General features: G+C 44.9%; 1 protein-coding gene across 11 annotated transcripts in view; it reads right to left on the bottom strand.

The window, feature by feature from the left end:
* Window positions 1-18057, bottom strand: part of TENM4 (teneurin transmembrane protein 4) — a 1513375-nt gene that overhangs the window by 287776 nt on the left and 1207542 nt on the right. For 9 of the 11 annotated variants that reach the window (XM_081197251.1, XM_081197258.1, XM_081197259.1 and 6 more), the window contains one exon: window positions 11901-12110. The exons of the other annotated variants lie outside the window; for them this stretch is intronic. In XM_081197251.1, the coding sequence (XP_081053377.1) occupies window positions 11901-12110 (210 nt within the window). The remainder of the gene's footprint in view (window positions 1-11900; window positions 12111-18057) is intronic. 11 annotated transcript variants of the gene reach the window in all.

Here is an 18057-nt window from a genome sequence, read left to right as displayed (position 1 = left end):
AAAGCCATCTCTTCTGGATTCACATCTCCCTGTTGTCAAAAGTGGTAAGTAGGGGAGAAATTGTGTCAGGGCCTGTAAAAGAATTCTGGTCCCACAGAAATCAGAGGAGGCTGCTTAAGACTTCACACTGGGATGTGTATTGCTCTTCACATCACCTCAATGACTCCTTGAGCTGAAGGAGACTTTATTGTTTCTCTAAAATACTTTCTGGCTACTTTTCTGGGCCGGTTCCTGTTCAACATGGCTGACAAGCAAAACAAAAGGATAAAGAACCAGAGAGAGAGAGAAATTACACTACAAATCAACACTGGACATTTTAAAAATGAAATAAAATACAGAACCAGAGTGGTTGTAATTTGAGCCTTGTGTTTGGAGGTGCGGAGAGGTGCCAATGACAGCACAGGCTGTTTGATCTGCAGAGAGGCCGTTTTGTGCCTGGACTTTATCACTTAGCAATCCAGTGAGGACCGAGTCATGCACACCTTGACATGCATAGGGGGGTGACATCAGACGGACACCTCGACGATGCCAGGATCCTAAGTCCCAGGCTTTCAGCACATCGGAAACGAATGCATGGACCACCTCGATTTACGCCAAGCGACGCCCTCAAGGTGAGACAGGAAGTAAATAAGAGTTTCCAGGTGTCTCAAAATCCCAGACCCAAATACGTGTTGGAATTATCCAGTAGCAATGCTGTTGGAAAGTTTGCAGGAGTTTTCACTGGATTTCTTGCGGTTTCAACCTTCTGTGCATTTTGCAATACAGCTGCAATTTTTATTTTTTAGTGATGGTTTCATCGTTTTCTCTCTTGCAAACTGCAAGAGCTCCCCACTAGCAATCAAGCCGTGTATAGATCTTACTTAAAGGTAAAGGGGCCCCTGACCATTAGGGTCCAGTCATGGCCAACTCTGGGGTTGCGGCGCTCATCACACTTTATTGGCCAATGGAGCCGGCCTACAGCTTCCGGGTCATGTGGCCAGCATGACTAAGCCGCTTCTGGCGAACCAGAGCAGCACACGGAAACGCCGTTTACCTTCCTGTTGGAGCGGTACCTATTTATCTACTTGCACTTTGACATGCTTTCGAACTGCTAGGTTGGCAGGAGCAGGGACCGAGCAACGGGAGCTCACCCCGTCACGGGGATTCGAACCACCGACCTTCCGATCGGCAAGTTCTAGGCTCAGTGGTTTAACCCACAGCGCCACCTGCATCCCTATAGATCTTGCTTGTACATAGAATTATAGTATTGTAAACTTGAGATTCCCAAGAGTCATCTAGTCCAAACCCCTGAAATGAATGAAACCTCCCCACAGCCATAAACATATTAAGGATGCTGCTATCTTATGGGCAAGTGTTGTAGTTCAGTGGTTAGAGCGTCTGCCTTGCAAGTAGAAGGTCCCTGGCTCGGTCCCCATTGGCATCTCCAGGTAGGGATAATATTGAGAGGCAGTGTGGTATAGTGGTTAGAGCATGGGTAGGCAAACTGAGGCCTGGGGGCTGGATCCGGCCCAATCACCTTCTAAATCCAGCCCGCGGAAGGTCCAGGAATCAGCGTGTTTTTACATGAGTAGAATGCGTCCTTTTATTTAAAATGCATCTCTGCATTATCTGTGGGGCATAGGAATTCGTTCATTCCCCCCCTCCAAATATAGTCCGCCCCCCCCACAAGGTCTGAGGGACAGTGGACCGGCCCCCTGCTGAAAAAGGCTGCTGACCCCTGGGTTAGGGTGTCAACCTAGAACCAGAGAATGCCAGGTTCATATTTTTTTTGAAGGTTCAAGACCTTTCTTTTTTTTTAAAAAAATGATATTTATCAGAGAATGCCAGGTTCAAATCCCTCTCTACCAGTCCTGAAACTCACTGGGTGCCCTTGAACCAGTCCCTGTCTGTGAGGCTGCCCTACCTCACAAGGCTGTGGTTGCGAGGCTAAAGATGGCTGGGGAATTATAAAGTCTGTCCCGAGTTCCCTAGACTGGGGAATAAACCTAAGAGAGGAATACAACCGAAGGATATGTTTCAACCTGCTGCACAACGGCAACTGTAAATGGTCTGGAAAAAAATATGTAATGAACAACAATTTCAGCAAGCTTTTCCTGGATTATTGTTCTTAAATTGATTCTACACTGCCTCTACTCTTCTAAGCCTTTTAATTTATTTTATTAGATTATGTAAGTGTTGCATTTTATTATTATTATTTATTACTGAGCATTGTTTCATTTTAAAGTGTTAAAAGGTAAAGGTAAAGGACCCCTGACAGTTAAGTCCAGTCGCGAAGGACTCTACGGTTGTGGCGCTCATCTCGCTTTACAGGCCGAGGGAGCCGGCGTTTGTCTGCAGGTAGTTTTTCCAGGTCATGTGGCCAACAACAACAATATCATCATGACAGAAACACTGGGTGCTGGGAATTGTAGCTCTATGAGGAACAAACTATAATTCCCAATGTTCTTTTTGGAAAGCTGTGTGTTTAAATGCATGGCAAGTACACAGCTCCAGTCTCTCATACAAAAAGGATTATTGTGAATGTGAACTCCACATCGTCTTTTTTTAAAAATAAAAAAATGCTAATATTATTTTAGAGAAATCCTTGCACTGGCCTTGTATGGTAGGCCAGAATTATACTTGCAAGAAAGGGACGCGGGTGGCGCTGTGGGTTAAACCACAGAGCCTAGGACTTGCTGATCAGAAGGTTGGCGGTTCGAATTCCCGCGACGGGGTGAGCTCCCGTTGCTCAGTCCCTGCTCCTGCCAACCTAGCAGTTTGAAAGCACGTCAAAGTGCAAGTAGATAAATAGGTACCGCTCCGGCGGGAAGGTAAATGGCGTTTCCGTGCGCTACTCTGGTTTGCCAGAAGCGGCTTAGTCATGCTGGCTACATGACCCAGAAGCTGTACGCCGGCTCCCTCAGCCAATAAAGGAAGATGAGCGCCGCAACCCCAGAATCGGCTACGACTGGATCTAATGGTCTGGGGTCCCTTTACCTTTACCTTTAAGGTTGCCTGCCTAAGGCCCCATTTGCAAGATGATTTCTGAGGTGAATTCTGAACCCAGGACTGAGCCAACTCTGCCAGTAGACCTAAGCTCTTTTTGCAGCGTCCTTCCCTTTATTATCAGGCTCTTTCTTTCCACATCCACAATCTCGCCTTGCAAGCACAAGGAACAAACAAAAGCAAACAAATGAAAAGATGCCCAACAGAGCAAGGGCTCAAAGGTCAGCCACATTGCTGGGAACTTGACTGTACTGGCAAATGCTGGGGGAGGCAAATGGATCAGTTGTGAGCTGTTTTCCTAATGGAAGCAACAACACTGTACAGTGGTACCTCGGGTTACAGATGCTTCAGGTTACAGACTCCGCTAGCCCAGAAATAGTACTTCGGGTTAAGAACTTTGCTTCAGGATGAGAACAGAAATCGTGCTCCGGCGGCGCGGCGGCAGCAGGAGGCCCCATTAGCTAAAGTGGTGCTTCAGGTGAAGAACAGTTTCAGGTTAGAATTAAGTTCTTAACCCGAAGTACCACTGTATTACATTCATATCCCACCTTTTCTCCAAAGAGACCAACGTCTCCCCTTCTCCAATTTATACTCATAACATGCTTTTATTTTTGTTGATGGACTAAAGCGGTGTGGCAAGCTGGTAGATGCTGAAAATTTATGGAAAATTAGATAAAATTAAGGGGGAGGATTTGCTGAAATAAATTTGGGAATTGGGATGAAGAAAGGGGAGGTACGGTGAAGTCGGTGAAGTAAGGTTTAAGAAAAAAGGATTTGAAATTATACATGTTTGTTTATGTGTTTGTATGTTTGTAGTGTGTATTGTTTGTGTTTACATAAATTGTGAAAAACCAATAAAAATTTTTATTAAAAAAAATAGATGCTGAAAATTTATACCATCCGACTTTTGATTATTACTGTTCGTGATGTTAAAACGCCCCCACCCCCAAACTTGAAACTGGGCAGGGAGCGGAAACAGCTCAGGAAGATAACTATTTGTACTGTCTGGGTACCGCTTTGCTCCTCTTATCGATATCTGAGCTATGAGAATAATTCCCAATTCTTCCTCTCCATAAATTCTGTTCCTTGAGAGAATTGCAGCTTCCTTTTGATGTGCCAGCTTGCTTGTTCATCAGGTGGAAGGGTGGATAAAATCAATTTAGGATAAATTTTCTTAAAGCTAACAGTTTCTGGCAGGAAGGGCTATTTGACAGTGGAACGGGTCTCGCTCAAGAGGTTGTGGATTTTAATCAAAGTTTGGAAGGCCATCTGCCATGGATGCTTTAGCTGAGATCCCTGCATTGCAAGGGGTTGGACTAAAATTCAGGCTTCCTCAACCTTGGGCCTCCAGATGTTTTTGGCCTACAACTCCCATGATCCCTAGCTAGCAGGACCAGTGGCCAGGAATGATGGGAACTGTAGTCTCAAAACATCTGGAGGCCCAAGGTTGAGGAAGCCTGGATTAGATGACCCTCAAGGTCCCTTCCAACTCTTCTACGATTATATATACTAGTCACTCTTCTCCAGGATGAAGAGGAACCATTGATGAGGAACGGCTAAGGGAGCTGGGCATGTTTAGCCTGGAGAAGAGGAGGTTAAGGGGTGATATGATAGCCATGTTCAAATATATAAAAGGATGTCACATAGAGGAGGGAGAAAGGTTGTTTTCTGCTGCTCCAGAGAAGCGGACACGGAGCAATGGATCCAAACTACAAGAAAGAAGATTCCACCTAAACATTAGGAACATTAGGAAGAACTTCCTGACAGTAAGAGCTGTTCAACAGTGGAATTTGCTGCCAAGGAGTGTGGTGGAGTCTCCTACTTTGGAGGTCTTTAAGCAGAGGCTTGACAACCATATGTCAGGAGTGCTCTGATGGTGTTTCCTGCTTGGCAGGGGGTTGGACTCGATGGCCCTTGTGGTCTCTTCCAACTCTATGATTCTATGATTCTATGATATATATATAAAGTTTTTCATATAATTTCCAAAAATCATATAACATATATTCTTATCTTATACAATATTTTGGAATTCCATCAACTACATCTGAATATTTTCCAGTCTTTATCACTTAATCTGCATTTCATTAATTTCACTATTGCTTTTAATAATGCTTAACTAATAATCCTATTCATAAATTTTCTCAGCAATATTTCGCATAATCCTCCTTACAAAACTTATTGTAGTCCTACTAGCGTAATCTGTTGATTACAGTTACTGTTCAAGTAGTTCACAAATTTACTCCAGTCTTCTGAGAATCTCTGATCCTGCCGGTTTCGGATCCTTCCTGTCATCTTATCCAATTCAGCATAGTCCATTAATTTTGTCCGCCATTCTTCTTTCGTCGGTAATTCTTCTTGTTTCCATTTCTGTGACAATAGTACTCTTGGTATCATTGTCACGTATAAAAACAGTTTATTATCTTCTTCTACGGTTCTATAACAACCCTGGGAGGTAGATTAGGCTGAGGGAAAGCGACTGGCCCAAGGTCACCTGCAGAGCTCCACCGCTGAGTGGGGATTCAAACCCATGTCCCCCAGGTCCTAGTCCAACACTCTAACCACTACACCACACTGTCATATCAATGTACAAGCCTTCACAGTCTACCAAAGGGACAGAGAAGGCAATTGGCTTATTTGCACAAAGCTGGGAAGGCAAAATTAGCAGAGCAAAAGGTGAAAAAGGATCAGGCACAGCATGGTGACGCCAGTGTCCGACTCTTCGTGACCCCCTAGACCAGAGCACACCAGGCACTCCTGTCTTCCACTGCCTCCCACAGTTTGTGCAAACTCATGCTGGTATCTTTGAGAACACTGTCCCACCATCTCGTCCTCTCTCGTCCCCTTCTCCTTGTGCCCTCCATCTATCCCAACATCAGGGTCTTTTCCAGGGAGTCTTCTCTTCTCATGAGGTGGCCAAAGTATTGGAGCCTCAGCTTCAGGATCTGTCCTTCCAGTGAGCACTCAGGGCTGATTTCCTTCAGAATGGAGAGGTTTGATCTTCTTGCAGTCCATGGGACTCTCAAGAGTCTCCTCCAGCACCATAACTCAAAAGCATCAATTCTTCGGAGATCAGCCTTCTTTATGGTCCAGCTCTCACTTCCATACATCACTACTGGAAAAACCATAGCTTTAACTATACGGACCTTTTTTGGCCAGGTGATGTCTCTGCTTTTTAAGATGCTGTCTAGGTTTGCCATTGCTTTTCTCCCAAGAAGCAGGCGTCTTTTAATTTCGTGACTGCTGATCACCATCTGCAGTGACCATGGAGGCCCAAAAAGTAAAATCTCTCATTGCCTCCATTTTCCCCCCTTCTAATTTATTGCAAATGTTTAGGACTGGGGTGCGCATAAATATCAGAAGACTCCATCAGGGAAAGCCAATTTCACTGCTGGTTATCAGGTAGGGCTAGTCCTTGAGGAATTCGCCACCTCTTTGTCAAGGACCATCTCCCTACTTAGAGCTCATTGACTTGAGGATGGGAATCTGGCAAGAGCAAACCCATTTCCTTTTTGCAAATGTTGAAGGCTGAGCTAACCACTTAGTCAATGGGGCCAATGCTTTGTGGATTGGAGTCTGAGGCATCAGTAACCTAACCTTTAAGTTCCAAAAAAAACCCTAACTTCCTTTTGTTTGTTCCCCTTTGTATGTTTAGGTTTCACCCTTGATCAGAATCTTATTTAGGGGGTCTCCCAGGGTAAGCAGCATCAGGGAGAGAGAGAACCAGTGCCTTTCTCTGACAAAAGGATGGTTAAAAGCACTTGGAAACTGCAGAACTGGATGCAAATGTCAGCTGATCACCTGATAAAATTGTTTAGTGTGGTTTTGGGGGGAGGGGGCCACACAACTCAATGCTCCCCTTAACACACATACGCACACATACACTGCATATATGGAAATTGTACATCTGGAAGGCTTCTAAGATTAATTTATTTTTAAATAAACTTTTGTGCCACTTTTTTTTTTAAAAAAACAACCTGTACTGCTTATTTTCTCCATCCTCCCGGAGCTACTGCTGTTGCGACTCCTTGTGTTTTCTTAAGGTTTTGACCCCCACTCCCTGAAAATAATCTCCCTTGATTATTTATAATCACATTAAATGTGATTCTGTTAGCTGTCTCGGGTCTTAGGAAAGAGGGGTGTTGGGCGGAGGAGAGCCCAAGTCTTTTAATTTTATTCCGTTTCACTTTTAATTTGTATACCAACTTTCTATGCACAAAGAGGTTTACAAGCTGCAAAAGCAAGAAAATGGCAACAAGGATCACACTTGTAATAACCCCCTGATCTTATACAAAAAGACACAATAACTGAAAAACAAACAACTTATATCAAATAAAGCAATATTCAATAATCCATTAGTATAGTAAACAGTAAAATTAAACATCAGCAAATAATAATTCAACAGTTAACACTTATCTATTATAAATTATTATTATTATTGTTTATACCCTGCCCATCCGGCTGGGTTTCCGCAACCATTCTGGACAGCTCCCAACAGATTAAAAACAGAATAAAACATCAAACATTAAAAACTTCCCTAAACAGGGCTGCCTTCAGATGTCTTCTAAAAGTCAGATAGTTGTTTATTTCCTTGACAACTGATGGGAGGGCGTTCCACAGGGCGGGTGCCACCACCGAGAAGGCCCATTACAATGAAGAATTACTAAACTATGATCAATAAAAATAACATCAAGTCACAATGAATGAAATGCCTCTAAACATACAAAGCCATGTGAAAGTATCCAACTGATCCAACAATTAATGTATAAATAAGTGGTACCTCAGGTTAATAACAGTTTCAGGTTAAGAACGGACCTCTGGAATGAATTAAGTTCATAACCAGAGGTAGCACTGTATTTTTCTAATTTAAAGGTCGAATGGTGCACATCCATGTATACTGGGGGTGGGAAAGGCCAGGAAGATTTTGAGAACCTGTGTGGTAGGGGCTACTGATTTTTTTAAAAAGAAAAAGATAGGTGCCAAATGGCTCCTTAAACCAGGGTTGCAGTCACCAAAATGGAATGTCTAGTTGCCATTTCAGGGCAAGACGGCTCTCAAGTCTTATTTTTCAAAGGATGGACTGAGTGTGATTGATTCTCTGGCTAGTTCAGATGACAACCTTGAGCTGGGTCAAGAGCTTTTGAGAACTTTAAGAAGAAAAGTCATTTGATCCAGGGACAGTCCACATATATATTGGCCTATTCCGACCTCCTTTTCTTAATGCTGACTGCTCCTGTTCAGGCTGCACAGAACAAGCAATTTGTGTTCCAGAAATCCATTCCGATTGTGCAGATAAAATATAGCTGGTAGAATTCCAAAGGATGGTGTGTGTGTGTGTGTGTGTGTGTGTGTGTGTGTGTGTGTGTGTCATATCCAGATCCAATGACCCCCAAATGGTGAAGACGTCAGGTGCCATCTTAGCACCCAGGCATCTTCTCTTAGTCATAAGTGGTCGAAAGCCAGGTGTAGAATGAAACCATCCACATTACAAAAACTACCATTAGGGTATCAAGAATTTCAAAAGGAGGGGGGTCCATGGCTTGGCATTTTAAAAACAGGGGGTCTGCAGTACTTAGCTAATTGGGAACCACTGCTCTAAGCAGTGATTTTATGGGGGGGGGACTCAGGGGTACGCATACCCCTAAACATTTTGTGAATCTGATGGTGAATTCATTTCCTTTCCCGGTGATTTTCTTGAGTCAAAGTGAGAGTACCCAGTGGCGTTGCAATGGGGGGGCATAGGGGTGGTACGCCCCAGGTTCCATGTCTGCGGGGGTGACAAGAAGTCACCCCATAGGAGCTCGTGGCAGTATGAGCAACCATCGCATCACCGCACCTGTGGTGTGGATCCTCCATTCATGGCTGCAGCCACGAGCAGAGGACCCTGGCACCGGCGCCAAACCACTAAGTACAGCGCATGTGCGACGTTGCATGCATGCCACTGTACATAGCGACACCACACATGCACTGTATAGCAGTTTGCCGCCAGTGCCGCTCCAGCACCGTCCATATGATGCTGGGATTCCTCTGTTGCCGCTACAGCCGTGAAGAGAGGATCCCGGCACCTTCCGTATGGCACTGGAGCGCTACCGGCGGCAAACCGCTATACAGCGCATGTGCGGTGTTACTATGTACGGTGCACGCGTTGTGCGTAGCGATGCCGCACATGTGCCCTATGGAGCAACGCCCGCCCTGGGTGTCACAACGCCTTCCTTCACCCTTGAGAGTACCTCTAAACATTTTTTTTTGGGGGGGAAGCCATTTGCAAAGATACGAGACAAAAAAAATGTAATTGGTTAAAACGATAAGATCAGTTGAAATGCCCACTGGAATAGTCTTCAGTAGGGCGCTGGAAGTTTTTGGGGGGGCTCTCTGACTTCAACTGGAAGGCAGTTCCATATAATAGGGACCCCAATACTAAACTAACAACTCCTGGTGGGTCCAAGTGGTGCATCTGAGTCATGGTGGGCCATAAACATTGACTCCCCAAAGACTTCAGCAATTGGGCAGGGATATAAGGAAGATATCCTGGAGCCAAATTGTTAAGGGCCTTGTAACCTAATGCGAGAACCGGGAGCTTTAAAATACGAGTTGCCAGTGCAGACTTCTGAGAACTGGAGTTAAATGCTGGCAATAGCTTGTCCCCCATAAACTGCCTAAAGGTAAAGGTAAAGGGACCCTTGACAGCTAGGTCCAGTCGTGACCGACTCTGGGGTTGCGGCGCTCATCACGCTTTACTGGCCGAGGGAACCGGCGTACAGCTGGTCATGGGGCCAGCATGAGTAAGCCACTTCTGGCGAACCAGAGCAGTGCACAGAAACGCCGTTTACCTTCCCGCCAGAGCGGTACCTATTTATCTACTTGCACTTTGATGTGCTTTTGAACTGCTAGGTTGGCAGGAGCAGGGACTGAGAAATGGGAGCTCACTCTGTCGCGGGGATTTGAACCGTCGACCTTCTGATCGGCAAGTACTAGGCTCTGTGGTTTAACCCACAGCGCCACACACATCCCACATTACACGTTATAGGGTGGTATACGTCCCTATATAAACTGCCTAGCCACTGGCATTTTGCACAAGCTAGAACCTCCACACCAGGCCCCAGGGTAGCCCCACGCAAAGCGCATTGAAGTAACCAAGGCTGTTATTTGATCAGCAGAGGACCTGGCTTGACTCACTTCCTTGAGTTACCTGCTCCGCACACATGAAGTCTTCTTCTTGCTTTTATGGCGCAGTTGTCTAGCTTAGATTGTGCCGTGATCTGCGGAGACCTGATATGATGCTATTGATTGGTGGCTGGGGACTTGTAAGCACATGTAATAGCTGTGCAACTTAGATGTTTTCTCGCACTCTGCCCAGAAACTTTTTAATTTCAAGAGTTGGCAAATGTATCAATAACCACCCCCTAAAACAAAACTGTTGACATACGTATTTGCAGAGGCTCTTAATTGCATTGACTGGAGGTGGGAACATAGCCGAGGTATTAATTAAGCTAATACTCATTTCATAGATTTTGCCCTGTCCAGTTTGGGACTACTGCACCAATCATATTAAAAAATAAAAATTCTGTAGAACTTCAGGATTCTCTGTACACTGAAACATATCACAGATTCAGGTACCAGGTGGCAAAGGTGGATGAAGCCAGAATAACTGATTTGGAATGAAAGATGGAACATGTGGGATTAGGAACCAAGTGTAAAGCCAAGCTGGCTGTGCCTAATATAACCTTAATATAACCTGCAAACTCCAAGAATTTCTTTTTCCCTCTCCCCAACCCAATCCAATATTTTACTCAAAGTAGCATCCATGCACACAAACAACTCACTTTTTTCAAAAAACCCGACACGTGTAGAACAAGTGGCTATTTTTACAGCCTCCAAATTCACAAGGTACTCTTTGCAGCTGTCTCAGCCAGAAGCTGCAAAAACAACACACACCCCTTTTTTAAAAGGCTCCCGCAGTTTCTGAAGTCAAAAGACACTCTCTCCTGATCTGTTAGGACCCAATCGGACTGGGGAGAAAAACACCACCACCAGTATTTCTGAAAAGCATAAATATCACCTGATTTTATAAAATGGGTCACAAAAATAAACAGCACATGGACAAACACAAATGTGGTTGACACGTTTTCCTGGAACAGAACATAAGGATTCGCTTGAAGTTGTGAAAAGATCCAAGGTTTCTTTGACTCTCCCAGGACTGATATACTGTATCATTTTAATTTTTCATTCAGAAACAGAGACACCAAAATTCAGCAGGGGAAACAACAAGAAGAAACACATCCTACCAGCACCTCTGCTGGCAAAACCTTTAGCAAAATTCAAAACAGAATGCATGGGATTTAACCGAATGGTCCAGCTCGTTATATTTAAACACACAAGCGACCCAAATAATCTTGCAGAGAAGACTGCCGGGAGAGAGGTGTGCTTAACGTTAAGTCAGTGAAATCTGTAACGCAGGACAAATGTTTTTGCCACCCTGGCTGCAAAATCTCCATCAGATGCACGCCGGGTGGAATTTACCCCAACCCACACATTCTTTCTGCAGCTCTAAAAATGCAACTTGAGATCAGGCCAGGCCGAACCACCCCCTAACCATTCAGCCATGGGGGGTGGGGGGTGGGTTGGTTCCGAAATCAGCAAAAGTTGCAGAGTTGAGCTGCAATGCAAAGCAAGCCCGCCCACGCAACCCTCCTCCCCTGCAAAAAACAAACACACACACAAAAATCCATTTGCAAAACTTCGAACAGTAAGATGCAACAAAAGAAGCAGAGTGTTCCCAATTGTAATGCACGCTTGGCAATGCATCTTGCTCAAACATTTCAAATACAAAATAACCAACAAATACATACATACATATATATATACTGTATATATTTAAAGCAGTAACACATTTAAGTAGGTAGATAGAATGAACTCACCAATAGAAGGGAGAGAGAGGTTCCCAGAGCCACTTTTAACTAAGAATGAATTGGGGGCAAACTCTTCGTCAGAGTCAGAGTCCTGAGTTGGCTGGGCCACCCCATTGCCTAGCAACCTCCTCTGGCTCTCATTGGCTGGCGGGGAGGGGGGAGGGGAGGGGGTTTGCTCAATAGGGGTTGATGAAGCAGATGAACAATGCAAGGGAGGACCTGTTAAACACAAGACACAAACACAGACAGAAAATAAATAACTGAAAATTGCAACCCAAAAAAGGAAAACAAAAGAAGGAAGGGAAACACCAGGACAACAAGGGGGGGGGGGACAAAGATACATCAAACAAACACACACACACAAAAAAACATGCACAGAGACGCAGATAACTTCTTAGCAAAGCCTATGCGAGGAATCACCATTTGCAAATACAGTAAACTGAGCACAATTTGGGCTGCCCCCTTGCGAAGGAGAAGAGCCCATTCAATCCACTGGTAGAGATGACCTCTGAATAAATGCACACAGATGCATAAGGCATTCAGGTGTAGTCTTGATTAAGCAGGGATTAAATAACAAGGGGAATCCTGCCGTTTTCAGACATTGGTTAGAAAGCTCTTGAGTTTCCTGTTGTATATGACTTCGGGGGTGGGGAGAAAGGTTCGTGTCATTTTAAGCAGCCGGCTGGAAGAGTATTGAGGTTGGATTTAATCATACATCGCTGCGATTTCTAAGCCCAGTGATCATGCCCTCCGAGGAGGAGACGGAAGGTTGCACCAGCAGGCGATTGCATGATGAAACTGAGCCGTAACAGACAAGGAGCAAAAGTCAATCGAACATCAAGAGAGAGGGTGCTTTGGAGTGCGGAACGCTAGGGGCGGAGAGATGCTTCGTAGGGTATCATTTGATGAGGGGGTCCTTCTACTTGCCAGAAGGGAAGGAAGGGGCTTGCCCCAGTGGCACAGCTGGAAAGGGCTGCAGCTCAACTGGTAGAGCATCTGCTTTCCATGGGGGTGGGGGTGAGGTCCCAGGATCATCCCCCCCCCCAAACGTCCAGATATAGGACTGGAAATCCTGCCTGCCTGAGATAGTGCAGAGCTGCTGCCAGTCAGTGCCAATGATGCTCAGCCAAATGGACCGATTCTCTGGCTCAGTATATAAAGATAAAGGGACCCCTGACCGTTAGGTCCAGTCGTGGCCGACTCTGGGGTTGCGGTGCTCATCTCGCTTTACTGGCCGAGGAAGCCGGCGTTTGTCTGCAGACAGCTTCTGGGTCATGTGGCCAGCATGACTAAGCCACTTTTGGGGAACCAGAGCAGCACACGGAAACACCGTTTACCTTCCCGCCGGAGCGGTACCTATTTATCTACTTGCACTTTGATGTGCTTTTGAACTGCTCGGTTGGCAGGAGCAGGGACAGAGCAACGGGAGCTCACCCCGTTACGGGGATTCGAACCAGCAACCTTCCGGTCGACAAGTCCTAGGCTCTGTGGTTTAACCCACAGCGCCACCCTGGTTCAGTGTATGGCAGCTCCCAATGTTTCTGCGACACACGGCAGGATTGGAAAGAAAGGGAGCTCAACAAATCTTTGTTATTTCCATAGCATACACATAACTCTGTCTGCCATGGCTTCATTTACACACGCAGCCGCCACGCTGGACCCAGAAAATATAAAATTTGCCACCCAACCGGGGGCCTCTGGCAGAGAAGAAGGTTTCCTGTCAGTATTTTTTTTGCATGCACAAAATGGGATAATAGGTTTTATTGCAGTTAAAGTGGATTAAAGCACTCTTGTCTCCCTGGTGCAATAAATCCAGTTTTTTTTTATTTTGAAAAAAAAAAAGTTGTATTTGGAAACTGATGGGGGAAATGTACTGAAAAGTGTAGGATGGTGTAATAATTAACAGGAAGGTGCATAAACACCCCACATTCAAATCACTGTCATATGACCTCTCCACAAACAAATCCTCAATAGAGTTGGCCACAGAACCCATTCTGCTAATTCTCTGAGGCTGAAAGTATCCAACAAAGTAAAATCAAACACACAGAAAAAATTCACAGTAACTCATTTCTTAAAACAACTGGATCATCGCCGCTTGCAGGCTAAAACGCAGCATTAAAAAAATGAAGCCCTCAGAACCAGGGCTAACCATTTATAAACGTAATCAGCAGGAGAATCAAAGGTTTGTTTTTTAAAAGGAAAGTCTTTAAATGCCAGCGGAACATAGATGAAGAGGGAGAGGGCCAGGCTAGTTATAACATTTTTATTTTTTAAAAGTTTAGGAGTAGGTGAGATTATTATTTATTTTAGTAACTGGATTTTCCTAATCTATTCTAATCTGAAAATGTTGCCTCCGTTTCCCAGCTTTTAAAAACTGTATACTTATTATCATAATTTATCATCATTGAAAGCTAGATACTCCTATTTTGTTTTGGTTTGTGTATACAGTACATATATAGCATGTTCTTTACCAGTAATGGTTTGCTTGTTTGTTATTAAAGAGTTTGATGCTAATGTAAAAGTTTGATTTTTAAATAAACAAATAAATGGGAAACAGCTTAATCTTCTGGAGCAGGGAGTAATTCTTCCTATTGGCCATTGTTATTATTACTATTTATTTATTTTTTAAGTGTGTCCTTTTGGGGGGGGGAGGGTTTCCCCCCATTCATATCTCGCTGCTGCCTGAAAGGCAGGATTTGTGCAGCAAATTACATCTCAGGATCTTGCAGAATCTACAGGAACCATAGAGTCATAAGAGTTGAAGGGATCCCAAGGGTCATCTAGACCAACCTCCTGCAACGCAGGAAATCTACACCCTGTGTGTGTACACGTGTTTATTTGTGTGCCTGCGTGGGTGCCCTCTTATGATCTGTGGCCACCCTGGGATCTTGGAAACCCCAAAACTAGCCTCAACAGAACATGGCAATTTGGCTGCAAAACCTGCCCCAGACACCATGCACATGTTTTAGTCTGATTATCACAGGCACCTAACAGTCCATAATTGCACACTTCGCTGCACACCCCAGAGCGATTTTTGAACTGTTTCCAACTTTTTGAGTGGGTGCACATCTGCATGAAATCCATCCTTCCCATTCTAGGCTGCAGTTTGGCTTAGTTTAAAGATAAAAAAAGGTTCCCGTGGTTGCAAATGATAGCTTCCCCCTAAATCAGGGGTAGGCAAACTAAGGCCCAAGGGCCAGATGTGGCCCAATCACCTTCTCAATCTGGCCCGCAGACGGTCCGGGAATTCCTATGCCCCACAAATAAGCCAGAGATGCATTTTAAATAAAAGCACACATCCGGGAATCAGCGTGTTTTTACATGAGTAGAATGTGTCCTTTTATTTAAAATGCATCTCTGGGTTATTTCTGGTGTTTTTACGTGAGTAGAATGTGTGCTTTTATTTAAAATGCATCTCTGGCTTATTTGTGGGGCATAGGAATTCGTTCATTTCCCCCCCTCCAAAATATAGTCCGGCCCACTACATGGTTTGAGGGACGGTGGACTGGCCCCCTGCTGAAAAAGTTTGCTGACCCCTGCCCTAAATGTAACTTCAGCATGGGAGATAATCTGGAGTGAATCTGCCACAAGAGCGGGAAGGATTAAGCCTCCTCACCCTGTTTGCTGCAGACCTGATAAAAACTGCCTCCTCAGGGTGCAGGTAGACCACAGCTCTTGTGGCTCGTAGCCACCAGGTGGATAAGAAAAGCTCAAGAAATCCAGCACTTAGCCGACACTCATGACGCACAGAGTTTCTTTAAAGCCACAAAGACCATCTATGGGCCAATAAATCATGGCACACTCAGGAGACGGTACCACACTTCTAAAAGATAAAGAAGCTATTGCACTGCGCTGGAAAGAACATCACAAGCATCTCCTGATCTCCCGTAGCTGCTGATGGAAGACAATCTTACTCGGCTTCGAGGGATCGCCAAAGAAGACGAAGAAGAGTAGCCATTCATAGCCACATTCAGGGCCAGCCCTTGCATGAGGCAAAGGGAGGCAATGGCCTCAGGCGGCAGAATCCACAGGGGCAGCAGATCTAGTTGTTGACATTTATTCCTCCCCTTGTTCCTGAAGTAGTAGATCTTCACTCACTCCTGCGTCCCTGGCAGGGAGGGGGGCACCCATTCCTTCTACATTTCGGGTGCCGAAATGTCTTGCTATGGCCACATCCTCCATGAATTTCTCGAATCCCCTTTCGAAGCCGTCCAGGTTGCATTAGTGCATTTAATCTGATGCAATTTTCTTCGCAAGCTACTCTGTGATATTTTCCAATGAAAAGGGACATATAAATACTGGGAAGGGAGTCACCACCATCACCAGACCCTACAAGAGTCTCTATTTCCCAAGGGCGGTCCCGGATTAACAGAAACCATCCCAGCAACCACCACAGGAGAGACCACAGCTCACTGGGCCAGCATCCTGTTGCCACGGCAACAAACCAGAGATGCCCTGGAAGACACAAGATCTACCCACCAGGGAAGAATGGCAAATGAAGCTGATGGACTACATGGAACTGGCGGAAATGACTGGCAGGGAGACTGGCAGGGAGACCAGGGAGAAGAGTTGGTGGAAGAAGATTGGAAAATATTTACAAAAATATTGCAAAATTAATGAATGTTAGAAGGATGCTGGAATGAAGGTATATGGTTTTAGCGGAATTGTAATAAAGAATTAAGTAAAAACTGATTGATAATGGGCCAAAATAAAAAAATTTAAGGTTAGACCATTAAGATAAACTATAGAACAAAAATTGAGAAAGATGGAAAGAATTTGCTGAAATAGTTAATTGAACTAGAATACAAAAAAGGGAGGTGTGAGGAGGCCGATGAAACAAGTAAATGAAAGGTAAAGATATGGAACATTGGATGTGTGTTTTAGTGTTTTTGTTTCTTTTTGCTGTTTCGTTGTATTTTTTATGTTTTTCTTTTTATGTATTGTAAGGTATGTTCTGTTCAATTTTTTATTGTTTTTCTTTTTTCTATTTTTTGTAATTTAAAAACTTCTAATAAATATCATTTAAAAAAAACAAAAAACAAACAAACCAGAGATGCCTACATGTGTGTCACAGCAGTCAGGTTCTGAGCACAGCACCACTCCAAGAAGGCCTTCCCAAAATTCCCGGGAACATCACTAAAACTGACCTTTTATTATTATTATTATTTTACAAACGCCCTGGGAACGGGAGGCAGAAAGTAGCGTAATCCTGGGGAGCGACCACGCACTTTCCGTTAACTGCAAAGCAAACAAATCGCCCCGAGAAATTTGTGCCAGACTCTGCAAAAACAACAAAAATAAAACTTTATAATACTTTCTAACATGTTGTATAAAAGTTACGGGCTGGCGTAACCAAAACCATACGGCGACTGCACAGTATCTCTTTCCAAGAGGCATGCGGGGAGGGTCGGGACGGGGGGGGGGGGAACCCGGCAAAGGGTTTTATCTGTTCAGCATTGCCTCCCCCGCACCCACCCAGAAAAAAGATTTGCTAAGGTTCAGAGAACTAAAAGCCCATTTCTCCTCCCTCGCTTCCTCCCTTCCTCGCATTTGGTCGCTGGACCATGTCACGATGGCAGGGGGGCTGGCGTGAAATCCCCTCCCTGGTTTATGTCGAGCTGGCCTTGTACATTGTTGAAACTGCACATCGCTCCTCACCCCACCCCATTCTCTCTCTTTGTCAGTAGGATTTTGATCACAGCTTGTGCTGCGGCCCCATCCCTGAGGCCCCAAAGTTTCGGAGCAAGCAGATGAATGAAACCCCCAGCCCTCCCATGTTAAAAGGTGCACCGTGTAATTCAGACCCACGTCCCCCGAAGACCAAAGTGCAACTATAACTCCATCTGTACAAGAGAGAGAGAGAGATTTGGTCTCACCCCGTGGCCACATATATCACATCCACACAATGCTGACAAAGCCAAACACCACCAATGTCGTTCTGCTGCTTTGTTTACCACTGGTGACAATGTAACCTTACGTAAAGGTAAAGGGACCCCTGACCATTAGGTCCAGTCATGACCGACTCTGGGGTTGCGGCGCTCATCTTGCTTTATTGGCCGAGGGAGCTGGCGTACAACTTCTGGGTCATGTGGCCAGCAGGACTAAGCCGCTTCTGGCAAACCAGAGCAGTGCACGGAAACGCTGTTTACCTTCCCGCTGGAGCGGT

The sequence above is a fragment of the Podarcis bocagei genome, assembly GCF_964188305.1.
Source record: "Podarcis bocagei genome assembly, chromosome: 6".
NCBI classification, from domain to species: domain Eukaryota; kingdom Metazoa; phylum Chordata; class Lepidosauria; order Squamata; family Lacertidae; genus Podarcis; species Podarcis bocagei.
The sequence above is the reverse complement of the archived record's forward strand: the minus strand, read 5'-3'. Positions and strand labels throughout refer to the sequence as shown.